Source organism: Columba livia, chromosome 10 (genome assembly GCF_036013475.1).
Source record: "Columba livia isolate bColLiv1 breed racing homer chromosome 10, bColLiv1.pat.W.v2, whole genome shotgun sequence".
NCBI lineage: Eukaryota > Metazoa > Chordata > Aves > Columbiformes > Columbidae > Columba > Columba livia.
In genome coordinates this window covers 4,620,936-4,639,090 of record NC_088611.1, presented here as the reverse complement: position 1 = coordinate 4,639,090, position 18,155 = coordinate 4,620,936, and the positions used below count along the sequence as shown (strand labels likewise).

General features: G+C 44.7%; 1 protein-coding gene and 1 non-coding gene across 7 annotated transcripts in view; both read left to right on the top strand.

Annotated features, from left to right (window-relative positions):
* Positions 1–3,004: 3,004 nt before the first annotated feature.
* The window catches only part of IARS1 (isoleucyl-tRNA synthetase 1), a 107,458-nt gene continuing 92,307 nt past the window's right edge, over positions 3,005–18,155 (top strand). The window contains exons 1-8 of one of the 6 annotated variants that reach the window (XM_065074495.1): positions 3,005–3,029; positions 6,079–6,161; positions 7,131–7,305; positions 10,461–10,552; positions 13,241–13,360; positions 13,885–14,041; positions 14,492–14,611; positions 15,728–15,810. In XM_065074495.1, the coding sequence (XP_064930567.1) occupies positions 13,242–13,360; positions 13,885–14,041; positions 14,492–14,611; positions 15,728–15,810 (479 nt within the window). In that variant the 5' untranslated portion in view covers positions 3,005–3,029; positions 6,079–6,161; positions 7,131–7,305; positions 10,461–10,552; position 13,241. Of the gene's footprint in view, positions 3,030–6,078; positions 6,162–7,130; positions 7,306–7,460; positions 7,965–8,969; positions 9,012–10,460; positions 10,553–13,240; positions 13,361–13,884; positions 14,042–14,491; positions 14,612–15,727; positions 15,811–18,155 lie in introns of those variants that run through there. The other 5 variants (XM_065074496.1, XM_005508883.3, XM_065074497.1 and 2 more) reach the window with 5 other exon arrangements.
* On the top strand, positions 11,113–11,247 carry LOC135580486 (small nucleolar RNA SNORA84). The gene has a single exon (XR_010475204.1). It is a non-coding gene; the product is annotated as a small nucleolar RNA SNORA84 (small nucleolar RNA).

Genomic DNA, 18,155 nt, shown 5'->3' with positions numbered 1-18,155 from the left:
CAGGGGTCAAGTGCAGCCGTCACAACCACGCAGATCCAAGGTTTCATAGTTATGCTGTAATTTGGGATAAGAGCGTAAGAAAGGCCCTAGATGAGACCTGTGGCTCACCCAGCCCTGTGTTAGTCTCCAGCAGTGCTGTGTGGGGACACCACCAGTAAGCAACCACTTCCATGGTCCTCTCTGTGTTCTCCCTCCCCAGCCCATACAATTGGTGCTCTGTTTGTGGACATGTCATCACTAATTTATCTAATCCTGTTTCAAACCAGATCATACAATTTGCCCCTGTCTTTTCCTGTGGCAACAAGTTCCAGGAAAGTATTACCTGTTGTATAAAGTAGTTGAACTGCTTCAAGCCAATCTCCTACTAGTTTGAATTTATGCCTCCTTGTTCTCCTCTTTGAGGGATTTGGGGAGTTTCATATTTACCTGATCTGATCTCTCTGGGGTCGGTATGAAACAGAAACAATCCTAGCCATCTCTGGAGAACTTGGTTCAGCAGGTAGGCATCTGCATTTTTTTGGTGTGCATAGGCCCTTTAAATCTCTTTCTAGACATTTCTCCCTCCATTGTAGTTGGTAAAACAGGACTAAAACCCTGCTGTCATAAATACAAGGCAGCCATGAAAACGCTCCAGTTACAGTAGGAAAAAGGTCACAGCGGCGCAATCGGTAGCTCCCGTGCAAAGTGCCGCTCGGCTCCGACCGCGTTCCTTCAGAGGAGGGGATGGGCAGTAGCTGCAGAACCGATGGCTTTGGTGTTTGCCCCGGGGTCAGCCGGGGAACCCCAGCCCGGGCTGCCCCGAGGTGTTTGTTTTCCTGTCGCTGCTCCTCTCCAGCTTCTTCCCACCCCCTCCCCATCCCCTTAAAAACAGTGGCAGCCGCCGCCGCCCCCTGCACGGTGGTGTACAAAGGGCCGCTTTTCCTTCGCTGGCTTTCCTCCTTGGCTGGCCTCCGCTTGCAGGGATAATTAAACGACTTTTCCGTAGGAAACTAGAACCAGGGGTGAGAGCCAGGAACGCGTGAAACTTTTCCGCGATGATTTTTGCAAGTAAACAGTCCGGGAACAGCCCTGAAAACCCGCCCCCCGTCCCCGATGGCGGTGGCCCGGCCCCCGGCCACCCGCTGTCCCGTCCCTGCCGGTCGCACCAGCGCCCCCGAGAGGGGGCAAGGGTTGCCCCGGCCGCCCCTTCCCCCCCTCCCCAAACAAAGCACGGTCCGCTTCCAGCTCGCCGTCAGAAAAGTTCGCTTTATTTACAGGGGAGATGCGGGGGTTCCCCCCTGTTTACACACACGCACTCTTATAAAATTAGCCAACCCCGCCTGACAAAAAGGGGTGGCTGAGGAATAAATAAACTTCTCCCACCCCATCCCCGCGGGGGTAGAAGGCTACCCGGCCAACAGACTTTTTCTTCCCCCTAAAACCGGGCAGTGCGTCCCTGACAGCGCCCATCTTCGGGGGCACAGGCCATCCTGCTGCAGAACTCGTCGAAGTCCCTCTCCATGAAGAGTTCGCTCTCGATCACATCCTCCTCGGAGGGGAAGTACTGCTGGCTCTCCTCCTGCGGGGGGGCCGCGGCCGCACCGCCCCTGGCACCGCGCAGGGCGGGCGGGGAGCGGGCGGGGGGTCCGGCCTCCCCGGCACACTCCATCAGCGCGCCGCGGGCGTTCTCCAGCACCCCTAGGTACGAGTCCATGTCCAGCGGGTCCATCTCGCAGTCCGACCCGCCGCTCTCGGTGCCCACCGAGTCCGAGCGCAGGTGCATGAGCTGGTACTTCTCCCGCATCAGGAACTGGTTGGTGTTGCGGGGCGCCCGCATGCCCGGTGCCCGCTGGCCCAGGACGTTGACGGGTCGGAGGGAGAGCAGCACCCGCGGCCGCACGGGCCGGTGGCAGCGGCGGAAGGCGCGGCACTGCTGCTGCTGCTGGGAGTGCTGGTAGTGGCTGTGCGTGCGGCTGCCCAGCAGCTTCCGCGACCCGCCGGGGTGCCTCCCGCGCCGCCCGGGGGGCCAGCGCGACCGGCTGCCGCCCCGCCGGGACTCGTCACCCTTCAGCGGCGGCGGGAAGGCGCCTCCCGGCGCCCCTTCGCCTCGGGCGGGTTCCCAGGGGGGGCGCCGCGCTCCGCCGCCGCACACCATGAGGTCCGCGCGTCGCAGCATCGCGGCCCGGCGCTCTCACATGCTCCTCGCCGCCGGCACAACCCCGCCGGGCAAGTCCAGCGCCGTCGCCGCCCTGCTGCGCCTTCTGCCCTCTTCCCCTGCGCTGAGCGGCCGGTTCCCAAGAGCCCTGCGGTGTCCCCGCTGGTGGGGGCCTCCCCGGGCGCCTCTACCTTTTCACGATCCGCTCTGTTTTTTTCTTGAGCGGAGCGCGTTTATAGTGCATAGCCTGGCTGAAGGGCTGCGGGCTGGGGGGCAGCTTGACGGGCTCCAAGCCGCCGCCTCAGAGAGATGATCTCGCTACTCCCCAGCCGGCAGCTACCGTGCTGTCAGCGCTCCGCCGCGGGACGGCGGGCCGGGGCCGGGCCCTGGTGGCCGGCAGGGGGAGCGACCAATGTGAGGGTGCCCGTGACCAGCTCCACCACAGCACCGCAACTCTCCCCACACCGACTGACGGTGCGTACCCACACACCCCCTATTTATACCGTTCGGCGCAGTCCAACTGCCGCCGCGCCGCGGGGGGGAAAGCACAGCCGGTCCTGAGCAAGCTTGTCCTCGCCAAACCTCGCTCTCTGTGCCCATTGATCGCGAGCGCGTTGTAAGCCACGACGAACCGCGTCTGGCCGCGCGCTCCTGTCTCCCGGTTTAATCCCGGGATCTTTACCCCCGTGGGACGCGTTTTGGTTTGGCTCGGCGCTGCGGGAGCGTTTGTTTCCTCATCTCCTATTCACGAACACCATTTGCGCTCAGCTCCCTGCGCAAGCGCGGTTGCCCTCTTCTCCGTTGCGGTGGCAATACGTAAACTGCTTAAACTGCCTGTGAAGGGGGGGAGCTGGGCGGGCGAAACGGCTTCGGTGTGAGCTGGTGCCCAGTGAGGGTGAGGGGGCAAAGGGGCGTCCTGAGCGGTCTGGGGGCAATGACCAAACGCTGCGAGCCGCGGCGCTCTGTGCTTCGCCTGTAACTCCTGACTAGGGCCGGCGTCACGCCCGGGGAGCGGTGATCTACCCGCTCACAAAATGGTGCCCGTGGCTGAGCGAGAGGTGAAGGGGCCTTTCCCGCTCAGCGCGCGGGGAGGCGAGGCCTCCACAGCCGTGAGGGCGCGAAGGGGCCCGGCGGGCCGGCTCAGGCCTCGGCGTGGGGGAGGACACGCACCGGTGGGGTTTCCCCCGGTCTGCCCCGCTCCAGCGGCGGACAGGGTCCATTGCTTAACCGGCAACAGTACCGACGGCTCGGCCATGGAGGCGCGGGGTGGGGCGGGCAGCACGGCCTGTACCGGAGGGAGGAGCCAGGCCCGGGGGGGTGTGCTGGCGTTCAGCTGGCGGGGAGGGGGGGCAAAGGAAGGGAGCCCCCTTTTGAGGCTTTCTGGGCTTTTGTTTCTTCCCTTTAACCTTTCCAGATAAATTGGTGTTTTTTAAACACTGTTTTGTGAAAAATGAGAGCAGAGACATTCATTCTTACAGTTTGGGGACTGTCCCAGTTATTTGTGCTGGGCCGTGGTCCCTGTGCTACAAATTTCCCCTAGTTTTCAAATCTGTATTTTTTTGACTGTAACTACTGCACTATTGACAGTGGCTTCCCTGTATGCCCCTTCTGTATGGTCAAGTTGTTTATGACAAACAAGCTCAGTGTTGTGGCCTAAATGGTTTCAATTAAAGGCTGTGCATGAATAAGGACAGTAGACATTCATGTAGATAACAGTTATTAGTATTTACTAGTGAAGGGCAAAGAAGTACAAAATATACAGAGGGGAACGAGGTGAAAACCTGGATGTGTGGTAACTGCAGAGTGAACATTGTCAACAACAAATTGCCAACATTTATTTGTATTTCATTGCTTAAGAGTACCTATTTTTAAGCAGTTTTTATTTTAAATTCAGAAATTATATGGTATCCCATTTTAAAGTCAACTGGCCTTATCACCTGTGTGTTTTACAAACTAAGTCCAAAATTGACAGAGTTGGCACTGGAGTTGTTTGAAAAAAATGCAATCTCTGTAAGCTGAAGGAATGTGAGAGCAAGGGGAGGCTGCAGTCCTTTAAAGATTTGACAAAGTTGTGTGTATAAAAATGTAGCTCATGAAGTGGTCTGAACTTGTTCAGGATTTTTTTCAGGTAAGCCTACATGACTTGGGGAAAAATGTTCAAACTAAATTAACAAAAGCCACTGGTAAATTAAGTTCAGGGCTTCCTGAAGGTAATATTTATGTCTGCATAGGGGAAACTTCATCCTTCTGTCTGTTTGATTTCATACATAAATCTCATGTCTTCAGCTACCATGTTTCTCGCTGGTGATCCTGAAAGGGGAACAAAAAGAACAACATTGTGGTTCAGAACAGGGAGCCTGGGGTGGTGTCAAGAGAAAGTTACTTAGTGGTAGCCTGGAGCTCAAAGTGTCAAACTAAGTACATTGAACATCTAATAGATACATTGAACTAGTTATATCTTTCTTAGTGTCTTTTGCTGTGTAGAAAATTCAAATTAAGGTCTGACTTTGGTTTTCAAATGGAACCACTAAAGGAAATGCACATTAACCTCCCTGCTTTTCTGCCCACCCACTTCTCACTCTTTTCATTGCCAGAGAGTAGGACTATGTCTTGTATTTCTGGAACAGCAGAAGTCCTAGCATCTGGTTTTGTGTCAGAATAGGTGTGGGTAAAGCCTCAGTCTTTCAAGATAATATTGATCTAAACTTGAACGGCCCTAGTCAGGAGTTACAGGTGAAGCACAGAATATAGTGATAGGGAGATCATTGTTCTGTGCAGACTCGTGAGGTTGGAGAGCTGTTCGGGTAGGTGGGTTAGATATTTTCTTAAGAGATTCATAGATTTTTTTTTTTTTTTCTAGATCTGAATAGTATCCATCCTATGCATAGAACTTGATGCTTCTTATTTTTGTCCTTAGCAGTGTGGCCAGAATAAAGTACTTATTTATGCTGGTACTTTGTATTTGCTATCAGTCTGATAAATCTGTGGAGTGATGACTCTTCTATGGCTTTCTGGAGCTGAGGAGTGGCCCAGGTGCTTTCCTGGCTGTGCCCCTGTATTATAGTGGCAGCACTCAATAGGGAGCACTGATGGAAGAATGGAAGAACAGAGCACATTTTTCAGCCTTTGTGGCACAAAGTCTTCCTAGGCCAAAGGATTTTTTTCCCCCTAGTTTGCTGGTTTGACATTCAGTGTGCTCTGTGTGTAACAGGATCAGGACAGGTGTCTGTGGGCTTGGTTATTTGCAGAGCCAAGGGTTCCTGTAGCTGTGAGTTGAGTGAGTGTCACTCGTCCAAGCGAATCCCGTAGCTAGCTTGTTACTCAGTGGTTTTCATATTCCGTGCCAGCAGCCGCGACCATAATCTGTTGTGAGACAGGGACTAACACCTGTCAGTCTTGTGGTCTTTGACAGCCCTGCCGTAGCTTTGGGAACTCAAAGAAAGCAGTTGTCCCTGAAATAGTTTTGATACCTTCTTGTGACATATCAGATTCTTTGAGCATTTCTTTGTCTTCAAATTACATCATGTTTTCAATGTAACTGAAAGCTGATAGACTGTGTGCTGGGTTTTGACTGTCTCTGCAATGAGTAGTTTTAAAAATAGAAGCAAGGCTGCTGTAATCGAAAGCAGTTTTCAGGCATTTGAACCTTGAGTGTGATGAATGATCCAAAAGATCCACCATTTCTGTTTAGTAGCGTTGAACACGTTTGCGTGTTGTGTGACCTCGGTTCTAAGCAGTTATGTTCCCGGTTTTGTTCTTTCCTTGTTTTTGTCTGTTTAAATATACTCCTATGAACTATTTTCAGACTAAGATACTTGGCAGATGTGTTTCATGGGTACGGGACAAACACCGCACTTAAAAATCAAGCTGTTGTACAGAATAAACGTTGGAAACGTGTCATGATCTTTAATGTTGTCTTTCAACTTGTGTGTTTTTCTTAACAGTCTAGTGTTACCAGATTAGGACGCTGGATTGATTTTGAAAATGACTATAAAACTCTTTATCCTGAGTTCATGGAGTCAGTGTGGTGAGTTAACTTAATACATTGTATGTACGCTTTATGAATTTGCCCTGGTAAGAAGGCTTCAATGATTGTAAAGATGTATTGGTTCATACATCACTAGAACTGTTCCAAAATATGCCAGATTTGGAAAAACAATGGGTAAAGTCATTAAGGTGATGTGAAAGCTCTTGATGTCAAAGTGAGGGAATTAACGGACCTACCTTTTTCTTCAGGATAGCGGAGTTTTTCGAAATAACGTACAATAGTAGTGCTTTACATGGAGCCCTGAAGTCTTGCTGCTGCATGTCAGCTTACAAGCGATTCTGGAGATCTACTGTTGTGTTCCTTGCTTGGTTTAGGAAATTACACTATATCTCTAAATTCTTGATGTTCTTCACACTGTCAGCTGCAAATGTGCAAACTACCCAAACTGTGTTTAGCTCTAAAGCTCTTTTTCAAGCCTGAATGTAGAGGCTGGGAATCTGCTGTTATCTTTTTCTTGGCAGTGTGGTTGGACATCTGTCTTGTACTGCTGGTGCAGAGCTAAGTGAAGTTCAGGAATTTTGGCACTGTATTCAGAGTGACTGTTGGAATTCCAAAAGACCCAACGACCTTACAGGTCATGGAAGAGATTACCTTATAGTACAATTTCTTTAGCCAGGCACACCCATCTGGTCTGTAAATTAGCCAAAAGGCACTTGATCAAACGTCTTGCATTGGAAACTACAATATGTACCTTGCCTTATGTTGGTGCTAAAAACCACACTTCAGTCAGGCTGAGATTAGCATATGGCACCTGAGGTCTGTCATGGGTTGGGGGTACAGAGACGTTCAGTCACTGCAAGTTGGCTGTCATACAGCAGGAGCTTGTCCGTGAGTCTGAGCCCCCAAAAAGGAGGGGAGAAGAAATGTTGGGGACACCCAGTCACACGTGCAGCTTAAAGATAAAACAATCTTTCCCTGAAATGTTGCTCTTCATTTTTTTTTCCATAGCCTGACAGAGCGCTGACTGCCGCAGCCCCTCCTGTGCTGAGCCCACGCTGATGCGCACGGATAGGCGAGGCACCCAGCAGCCCCAGCTGCTCTGTTGGAACCTGCGTCACACAGATCTGATGATTCCCGGCGGCAGACACTGGGCATTCAGCAGAGCTGGGTCGGTTTGTGACAGGCACGTAGCGCAGGGCGCACCCCCCCGCTCACACACGGCCCGTGAGCCCCGCCCTTCTTACGGCGGGAGAATCGGGCCCGCCCCCGCCCCGTCCTGGCCAATGAGAAGGCTCAGGATAGGGGGGGCGGGAAGGGTTTCCCGCTCCGCTCCGCGCCGCCGTGATCTAGAATTTCCAGGAGAGCGGCGTGTCCAATGGGAGGCCGCCTTATTGCATCCTAAGTGTGCCGCGCGCCCATTGGCTGCCGCTGCCGGGTGTGCCCGCCGGTGTTTCCTGTCATGCTTTCCCGCGATTGCATCATTGCGGGCCGGGCGGTGCTGAGGTGAGCGGTGCAGGGGTCCGGCCGTCCCGGCACCCCGCGGCCCTTTCCTCCCCACGCCGGCTGGGGAGCGCTCAGAGGCTTGAGGGAGGGCTGGCGTCGGGGCCTCGGGGGCGTTGCGGGGTTTCCGGGGCGCTTCGTGGAGTGTGACAGGGTGTGACAGAAAACTGGCGGCTCGCACACCGGGTGCCTGTCCCGCTGGTGCTCGTGACGGTCTCGCGGTTTGTGGCGCGGCCGGTGCCTCTCCTGTCACCGCCCGGAGCTCTGAAGCGCCTTGGCGGGGAAGGGACCGGGCTCGGGCTGCTCCACCACTGGGTTTTGACGTTACTTGCACCTTGTTCTGTATGTGTAACAAGAACGGCTGAGGGAGCTGGGTCTCTTTAGTTTGGAGAAGACTGAGGGGTGACCTCATTATTCTTTATAAATATAAATTAATATTAAAATAAACATAAATTAGTGTTTATAAATACATAAAGAGGGAGTGTCGCGAGGATGGAGCCAGGGTTTTCTCGGTGATAACCAGTGGTAAGACAAGGGGTAATGGGTTCAAACTGGAACACAAAAGGTTCCACTTAAAGATGAGAAGAAACTTGTTCCCGGTGAGGGTGGCAGAGCCTGGCCCAGGCTGCCCAGGGAGGTTGTGGAGTCTCCTTCTGTGCAGACATTCCAACCCGCCTGGACACCTTCCTGTGTAACCTCATCTGGGTGTTCCTGCTCCATGGGGGGATTGCACTGGATGAGCTTTACAGGGCCCTTCCAACCCCTGACATTCTGGGATTCTGTAACATTGTCATTATGTGTAAGATATTTTACTTCCCTGTGTGCTGCACAGATTCTTTGATTTTTCTGGAACTTAGTGATTACTTAAAACAGGTGCTTAATAAAGGGTAACCAATTTCCTTTTTGCAGAGTTTGTTACTTATGGCTTAATTTTGTTAATTATTTGAATGAAGAACCTAAGATGCCTTGCAATGTGTAATATATCTTAAGCATTCCACATCAGCATCCGTTCAAAAGAGGGGAAATTTTTGAAGAGGCTGCACTTTTGATTAGTGTAGCTGTGATGGTTTTGATATTTTTGTTTTTGGTACCTTTGGCCCCCTTGCCCCCTGGGAGCCTTCTGGAGACTGAAGAAAGCACATTTTTTCAGTTTGTTGGTGTCATGCTTAGGAAGCGACTGTCAGGAAACAGCAGAATTTGGTTGGCACGGAACAGCAGCATTTGCTGACTCAACTGACACTAGTTTCTGATTTTTTTTTTTTTAAATACATAGTTCAAAGTATTTTAAAACAACCTATATTTTTATGTTTGCACAATGACAAATTTTATGCTTTTAATCAAGGTAATATGAAGACAACGGAGAAATTTGCATAAGACATAAGATACAGGGTAAAACTGAGTTCTTGCATAGTACAAAATGTATTTGTGTTTAAACATAGTATTAATTTATTAGTCTGCTTGCTTTTTTTAACAATATTTTAATTGGATTTTCAGCATAAAAAGGAACACTCCTTGCTGGGGGACAGATGGGCTTTAGTCCATCTCATACAGTGTTTTGTGTTGAGTGATGAGATGAATTAATCTTAATACACTTTCCCAAACCCATCCTCAAGTGTCAGGCTCAGCTTAAGAAGACTTAATTCACCTGTTTGGAAATTAAAAAAGATCACTTCCTTGTTTCCCAGTTTAGTTTTCTGATCTACTCAGTTTGGGGCATATTTTCAATAAGAAAAGTCGATCTCATCAGTTTTGTGACCTATCAAATAGTACAGTAGAATAATTGGACCATTATCAGTCTGTTATGAAGAAGGTGTACATATAGGTTTTCTATATTGCCATCAACCCCCAAACTTTTGTGAAGAAAACCATGTTTTTAATTTTTTTCCGGATGTAATTACGCTTATAAATTGCAGTGTCAGGGAGACTGGCCGTGAGGGTGGCAACTTTGTCTTTTTGAAGAAGAAAACTGATTGCCATTTTTTTTGTTATTTTACTGAGTTTCTTCTTGCATTTCCAACTATTTGGTGGTTTATATGAAGTGCTAGTTAAAGTTGGATGAGATTGTTCAGCTTAAAAAGAGATTTTAAAGATAGACATGCATGATTTTTTTTCCCACCAGCTCTCAGGTCTGATTATTATTGCAGTTTTTTCCCCTGCATAAGGCATTACCATCGATTTTTTTTTCTGAAGCAACGCTTGTTCTGTAGCTTAGCATTCTGTTCCCATCCATCCTTTTATTTTAAGCTTAATTGTTTCCATCTGTTCTAGAAACTGATGCTATTGATTATCAGATGGTTGGTTAGAATATTGTTACCCCAGAAACTGCCTTTCCTTAAAGCTCGGTAACTAAAAGGGGAGAAATGGGGAGTCTAGTTCTGTATGTGGGTAAAACAGCATGTTGTTTAATTTTGGAGAAGGTGTCTGTAGATGGGGAAAGGAGGGTCCTCCTCGTCTCTGGAGGGAAGTTTGTGCACAGGTCTCTTATATGGGATAGCTTGTGGGAGAAGTTGACGGGAACAAGGATGAGAGATGGATCTTATACCCCTTGAAATTAGGAGATTTTTTGTGCACTTCTAGTTCATGCTGGTTCTCAATATTTTCAGTTTCTCGGTCAACAAAATGAGTAATATCTTGAAATACACTTTGTTTTCATCATCTGTATGTGATGTATGTAAAGTGCAACAAATTTCTGAAATACTGGTTCTCTTCATTCATAGTGGTGTTTTTATGGAATTTTTCTTTTAAAAATTAATTATTGATTTAAAAAAAAAACCTTAAAAAAATACATGCTAACTTGCTCTTATGGTTTTAATGCTTTCTAATTTTTTTTTCTTCTAGATAAGAAGCTCAGCATAAGTTTGAGACTGCTGGAGTACAATCTACGAACTTTTGACACCTTTCCTATTGAATGTTATTATACTTTAGAAAAAGTGAGTGTACTTAAAGTTCCTCAGTGATGCATTGTCTTAAACTTTGACATTTTTTGTCAGCAGAAAATGAATAGAGAAACAAGTAAACAAACCCCCTTCCTATTTACTAATCTGTATGTAAATGTGGTGTGCTGTCCAAAAGTGTTGTTTTGTTAGATGCATTTGTGTAATAATTTCTGTGCTGTCATTTGTGATGTTTTCACTCAGTTTGCATTCAAAGTAATGAGTTATCCTTGATTTTTTTTTTCTGATTTAAAATAACTAGATTACTTGTAGTAATGAACTTTTTTCTGTCCATATAGAAAATTATTCATCTCTCTGCCTATAAGCTGATTATGCTTTTCCTGAAAGCTGATTATGCTTTTCTTTTTTGCTTAGCTGATGTTGAGCCATAGTTGGATTTTTAAATATGGTTTGTCTTTTAAGTCAATCGCTTTAAAATTCTTTATAACTTAAAAAAACTGACCTGTAGTGACTGTTAGTTCTCTTCAGTAATATTTTCCTAATTCTGACATAATAAACTTATTCTGTGGCATTGATAAGACTGTGTATGAATTTGTGCCCAGTGGTTACTGGACACTGGTTTGTGCATCCAGTGCTTCAGCTGGTGGAAATGGGCCAAAAGTGCTACTGTGATTTACGCATGGAGCCTGTGATACGTGAGCAGCTTCCATAGCCCGGTCGCAGTTACAGACCAAACCGTCAACCCATCTTCAATTTAGTAGATTATAGGGACTTGACAGCTGAGCCAGTTGCCAAAACCTTTGCTGTTATTGTGAATGCTGATCTTGATGTAAACAAAGTGTGCAGATCCTTAGTCCTCTTCTCAAGTCAGCTGGCTTGTAGGAAATAAGATTTAAGGTTGAATTCTTCTATTAGTTGTCTGCATTGTCTCCGGCACTGTGATCTTGGGGCTGTGATTGAATTACTGAGAAATGACTTGGCCTAATTAGTGCTTTGTTCAGTGCTTTGAGATACTATTATGAAAACTCATGTACAGGTTGCATGTACTGTAACTTACTGTGCTAAGACTAGTTCTTACCTTTGGAAGAATACATCCAGGCCATGTCTGTGTGTTCCTTGTCAGCTCATTATTTCCCCTCCAGCTGCTGTGTCACCTGTGTACCAGGTTGTGGGTTTCTCAGTGTATCTTTTGTCTTTTTTGATAATTTGTGTGTATTAGTGGGGAGAATTATCTGTCATACAAAAAGCATGGATAGTAAAATTTGTCTGTAGGTTTCATTTTGGGGCATTTTTTTTCACGTGGGTTAGAGCACTGAGCCAGCAAGCTCTGCGGTGTTCTGGGTTTCGTTTTAGTAAATGTTTTGGAATTTTAATGCTACCAAGCAGCATGTCAGCTGTAACTTAAAGTATTGTCTGAATGCATTTGCATTTGTTGTTTGCTTATGGTTGCTGTTTGACAAACCTGAGTAAATCGAAAGATGCAGTCCTCGTGCCATTGTTTGTAGTTGTACAGTGCTAAGCAAAACTCAAGGCTAACAGAGCTCAGCTTGCTCTGATGTAAGTGCTGCTGCTCCTTAGCACTTAACTTAGATGTGGAAGAGCCTTTTTCTTTGCAGTTATTTATTATAACCTTCATAACAATTTTTTTTCTGTTATGGAACTCCTGTCTTAAATATCTGTATTCCACAGAGCTTTTGCTTAGTGCTTGCTGTAGCATTTTGTTGAAATTTGATCCCTTTGGATCTTGTAGCAAGTCTGGACCACAAGACAGCTGTGTTGTGTGTTTCTAATGATGCTGAGAATTCTTTTCCATCTGTTGTGAAGAAAGTTTGTGCGTAATTTTGCTTGTAGTGATTTTAGTTGACTTACCCCAAACTGGAGAATGATATTGGGTTCTCTGGCCAAAGCCCACCAAATAAAAAAAGACCTTCAGGAAACAGCCAGCAAGAAGTAGCCCTGCATAGCTTAGTTCTGACATACTTGTAAAACTGAAGAAGAAAAAGAATAAAGAGACTAGTAGTTTCCAGTACTCTGGAAGTTAGAGCTTTTAAAGATACACACCTGGGGTCTTTGAGCTTTTTCTTCATCTGTTTGTTCAAATTCTTCCCCACATGTTCATCTTTCATTAGAGTGTTTCAGCTATGCTATTTGAAGCTTAGCTACTTTTAGGAGCATCTGAGAATGGTGGCCTAGCTAGATGGAAAAATGCCATTTTAAACCTTTAAATGGTGGGAATAGATGTACAAAGGAGTCTCTTCCTCACTAGTTGTATTTCCTACATTTAAACTAACTCTCGGTAGTTCACAAAGTGATGCTGGAAGGTCAGTTTGAATTTGGAAACTTTCCCTAACAAAAATCCCCAAATCAACAACCCAAACTTGTAACAAACAAAAAATTAACACTTTGACTGTTTTCTATAGGAAACAAAACCAAAATAATAATAAAAATTAATGACCATAGTTGAGTGAATGGAGAATCTTTTTCCTGTTATAAAATTTTGGTGCTAATCTGTCTAAGTTAGTAGGCTTTTTTTTTTTCTTATTTTTAGAATATAGTGCTTGCTTCTGTGATCTGAATCAAGCTCTTTGAAAAACTGACATGTGGTTTGGTGCTATGGATGTGTAAGACAAACTGTATTTGTGAAGTAATGTTGTTTTTTGGTTTTTGTTTTCGATTCTACTCAATATGTATTTTCTTTTCTCTGCTTCATCGTTGCTGGGAAAGAATGGTTCAGCAAGTTCCAGAAAACATAACTTTTCCAAATGAGGAAGAGAAGATACTGGAGCTCTGGAAAAATCTCAATTGTTTCCAGGAGTGCCTAAAGCAATCAAAGAGTAGACCTAGGTAAGAATGTGCTAGAAGCTGTAGCAGCTGTGTGTGACAATGCAAGGCTGGCTTAGCTGTAATTATTTCCACCCCTGGCTGCCCCCCAGTCCTGTTAACAACAGCTGCTGCCTTTCCAGTGAACAGTCTTGGGTAATGTTGCTGTTAGTGTCAGTTACCATTTATATTTCTCTTTGTGAAGAATCAAAAGTGTACAAACACTAGTAATAAACGTGTAATTTCCTACTTGGTGGGTTTATAAAAGAAATCTGCAGGTAAGCAGGACAACTCCTTCCTATGTCTGCCAGCTGTGGAGTGACATGCTGGCATTTTGAGTAGTGATCTTGGCAGAACTGACTATCAGTAGGAACTGAAGGAGTTGAAATGTCCCCTGCCAACTTGACACCTGTGCTGACTGATAGTAGAAGAGGAAGAAATTGATGTTGTCCTAGTAAGACATAGGAATCATAAGCACACAGATACACCTGTTTGAATATTTGTTACGCAGGTTTTGATTTTATTAAGAATGTTGTCTTGTGTTGTAGGTTTAACTTCTATGATGGCCCTCCATTTGCTACTGGGCTTCCACACTATGGCCATATTCTTGCAGGAACCATTAAAGACATAGTAACCAGATTTGCTCATCAGAGTGGTTTTCATGTTGACAGAAGATTTGGCTGGGATTGCCATGGTTTACCTGTGGTATGTATAATAAATCTGCCTACAGATGCTGCTCCTTGCTTATCAATCACGTTTGTATTGCTCTCATGCCTGGCTTTGTTGCTAAAAGAGAAATGGAAGTTCTTTGTCCGGTGTGCTGCTCTGGCTTTTGTGTGTATGGTGATTCAGGTGCTTCCTACAGGTCACCTGCCATTCTCCAGGCACACTGTTCATTACTATAAACATGGATTTATTTGGTATGTATTTCAGAGTTTGGTTTTTTTTATTTTGGTAGTAAAGAAAAATCATACCAGGATTTTCCTTTGAAATATCTGCTTAGTTCAGGTGTGATAATCATAAAATAGCGAAAGAATAAAGCGTGCACTTTAGCCTCATTATACTGCATAGAACATAAGTAAATTATCCAGAGAAATCCTGAAAGGTTTTGATGACAGTCTTTGTTTTTTGTCTGATTGATTTCAATGCTCCCAGGAATATGAGATTGACAAAACCTTAGGCATTAAAGGGCCAGAGGACGTGGCGAAGATGGGAATTAAAGAATACAACAACCAATGCAGAGGAATTGTGATGAGATACTCGAAGGAATGGCAGGTAAGTAAAGACTTGGTGCATATTCTGCTGAACATTTCTTATAGTATGTGTGCAGAAGTCTTTCAGCTAGGGGAAACTTCATCCTTCTGTCTGTTTGATTTCATACATAAATCTCATGTCTTCAGCTACCATGTTTCTCACTGGTGATCCTGAAAGGGGAACACAAAGAACAACATTGTGGTTCAGAACAGGGAGCCTGGGGTGGTGTCAAGATAAAGTTACTTAGTGGTAGCCTGGAGCTCAAAGTGTCAAACTAAATACATTGAACATCTAATAGCTACATTGAACTAGTTATCTCTTTCTTAGAATTCATTTGCTTTGTTTTCACTTTACTGGTTTGACATTCAGTGTGCTCTGTGTGTAACAGGATCAGGACAGGTGTCTGTGGGCTTGGTTATTTGCAGAGCCAAGGGTTCCTGTAGCTGTGAGTTGAGTGAGTGTCACTGGTCCAAGCGAATCCCGTAGCTAGCTTGTTACTCAGTGGTTTTCATATTCCGTGCCAACAGCCGCGACCATAATCTGTTGTGAGACAGGGACTAACACCTGTCAGTCTTGTGGTCTTTGGCAGCCCTGCCGTAGCTTTGGGAACTCAAAGAAAGCAGTTGTCCCTGAAATAGTTTTGATACCTTCTTGTGACATATCAGATTCTTTGAGCATTTCTTTGTCTTCAAATTACATCATGTTTTCAATGTAACTGAAAGCTGATAGACTGTGTTCTGGGTTTTGACTGTCTCTGCAATGAGTAGTTTTAAAAATAGAAGCAAGGCTGCTGTAATCGAAAGCAGTTTTCAGGCATTTGAACCTTGAGTGATCCACCACTTCTATGGGATGAATGATCCAAAAGATCCACCATTTCTGTTTAGTAGCGTTGAACACGTTTGCGTGTTGTGTGACCTCGGTTCTAAGCAGTTATGTTCCCGGTTTCGTTCTTTCCTTGTTTTTGTCTGTTTAAATATACTCCTATGAACTATTTTCAGACTAAGATACTTCGCAGATGTGTTTCATGGGTACGGGACAAACACCGCACTTAAAAATCAAGCTGTTGTACAGAATAAATGTTGGAAATGTGTCATGATCTTTAATGTTGTCTTTCAACTTGTGTGTTTTTCTTAACAGTCTAGTGTTACCAGATTAGGACGCTGGATTGATTTTGAAAATGACTATAAAACTCTTTATCCTGAGTTCATGGAGTCTGTGTGGTGAGTTAACTTCATACATTGTATGTACGCTTTATGAATTTGCCCTGGTAAGAAGGCTTCAATGATTGTAAAGATGTATTGGTTCATACATCACTAGAACTGTTCCAAAATATGCCAGATTTGGAAAAACAATGGGTAAAGTAATTAAGGTGATGTGAAAGCTCTTGATGTCAAAGTGAGGGAATTAACGGACCTACCTTTTTCTTCAGGATAGCGGAGTTTTTCGAAATAACGTACAATAGTTGTGCTTTACATGGAGCCCTGAAGTCTTGCTGCTGCATGTCAGCTTACAAGCGATTCTGGAGATCTACTGTTGTGTTCCGTGCTTGGTTTAGGAAATTACACTATATCTCTAAATTCTTGATGTTCTTCACACTGTCAGCTGCAAATGTGCAAACTGCCCAAACTGTGTTTAGCTCTAAAGCTCTTTTTCAAGCCTGAATGTAGAGGCTGGGAATCTGCTGTTATCTTTTTCTTGGCAGTGTGGTTGGACATGTGTCTTGTACTGCTGGTGCAGAGCTAAGTGAAGTTCAGGAATTTTGGCACTGTATTCAGAGTGACTGTTGGAATTCCAAAAGACCCAACGACCTTACAGGTGAAGGATGGTCAAGTTGACCTAACATGGTGAAGAAATGTCAACATTAGGTCCTTTACGTGGTAGACTTACAAGGTGAATTGCAGGAAGAGTTTTAGCAGAGGTGCGCTGACAAAAAGCCATTGAAAAACAAATTATATACATACTAAAGTATTACTGATGTTCTTTAATATTAGTTTTTCTGATAACCTTCAGTTGTATAGTTAGTTAAATATGGTTAAGGATTGACAGAATTTCCAGAGATCTCTGAAGCCTTTGTAAAGGGCTGCAGTGCCAACGAGTTTTCAGTGAGCACTGAAAAGATGGTGAGAAGGGAGCAGATGTTTAACTAACTTAGCTGAAGGAACCCTGCATGATGGCAAAGCTAAGACTGACAGGAAACCTTTCTTTTACATGTTACAAAAATACTTGGTGGCACTTAAATCCTATTTTACTATCGTCTTCCAAGGACCATTTAAAAAAAACTTGACTTGAACTAGCTGCAGGGTCTCTCTCAACAACCCAAGCCTCTTTTTCTTCCCTTTGAAAGAAGATTTCTGGTCTTTCTCCTGGCATCAGAAATCATGATCTCTGCTTATTTTGGGTACAGACTCTAAAATTTAAACTTTGGTTCTGAGATCTCTGTGGCATTAGTTTTCGGGGAGTATATAGGCAGACATCCTCTTAATTTTTTACCTCTTTGCTTCCTTCTTAATTTTCTTGTAATTGTGTAATGCTTTTGACAGGATAATCTACAATTTTGTAAAAATATCAGATTGTTACCTAGGCAATCATCAAAATTGAAACCTGTATTACTGAAATTACATTTTATGTGCATTAGGAGTGTTCATTTGAATGGTATGTTCTAGTGTTTTGTTTTATTTTGTTGTATTTTTTAAAAAAAACTTCTATGTTATATAAAAGTTCCTTTTTAAATTAAAACCAAAAACTTTAGTGTCCTGATAAGTATCAGAGAGACACTGTGGATTAATTTCTGCATCGACTGACTTGGTGACCATATTGGCCTGCTGTTAGGCCCAGAAAAAACGCTTTGATGATAATAGTGGTAATGAACATGGTAACCATGAATTTTGTGGTTAAAATAAGGGAAGGGCTTTGTCTTTAGTCTTTTAATCAGCTAAACCTACCTGTTTAGGGTTTGGGTTTCTTTTTGTCTCTAGCTCTTCCTGAGGCTTGCAGTTCTGGAGTGCTCTCAACTAGAATTTGTTGCTTTCTGTGAAATATGCTTTCATCCATGATGTTTATGTTGAGTTCAGTGACCTAATGTAATAGTCATGATAAATGTTGTTTCCAGTGGTGGCTGATTTTGTCCAAATTATTTAGACTTTAACTAGTTTAGGACTCAGACACCAAATACGTCGTTTATTAATGTCTTGTTTTGCAGTGATACCATACTAGCTCAGGATGCTAGAGAGCATTCTTTTTCGTATTTTGTAATGGGTGTGTTGGAAATGACTGCTTTGTAAGCATTTTGGTGCCGTGCCATATGGTGGTTGACAGAATAGAGTTAATTTTCAGCCTACTAAATTTTGACTTGCAACAAAATTTCATCCAATGCTAAAATCGTGGCTTCCTGGCAGAATTTTTCAGGGGAATGTTGGTGTCATTAAGAGATGAAACTGCAATGGTTTCTTATGTGAAGACAGTCAGCTCCTGAGGTCTTAGATATGTTGAATAGAATTTTTAAGTTCTAATTCTGTAGAATTTGTATATCCACACTGCAGCTAGCTTGAATCTCAGTGAAAATGTG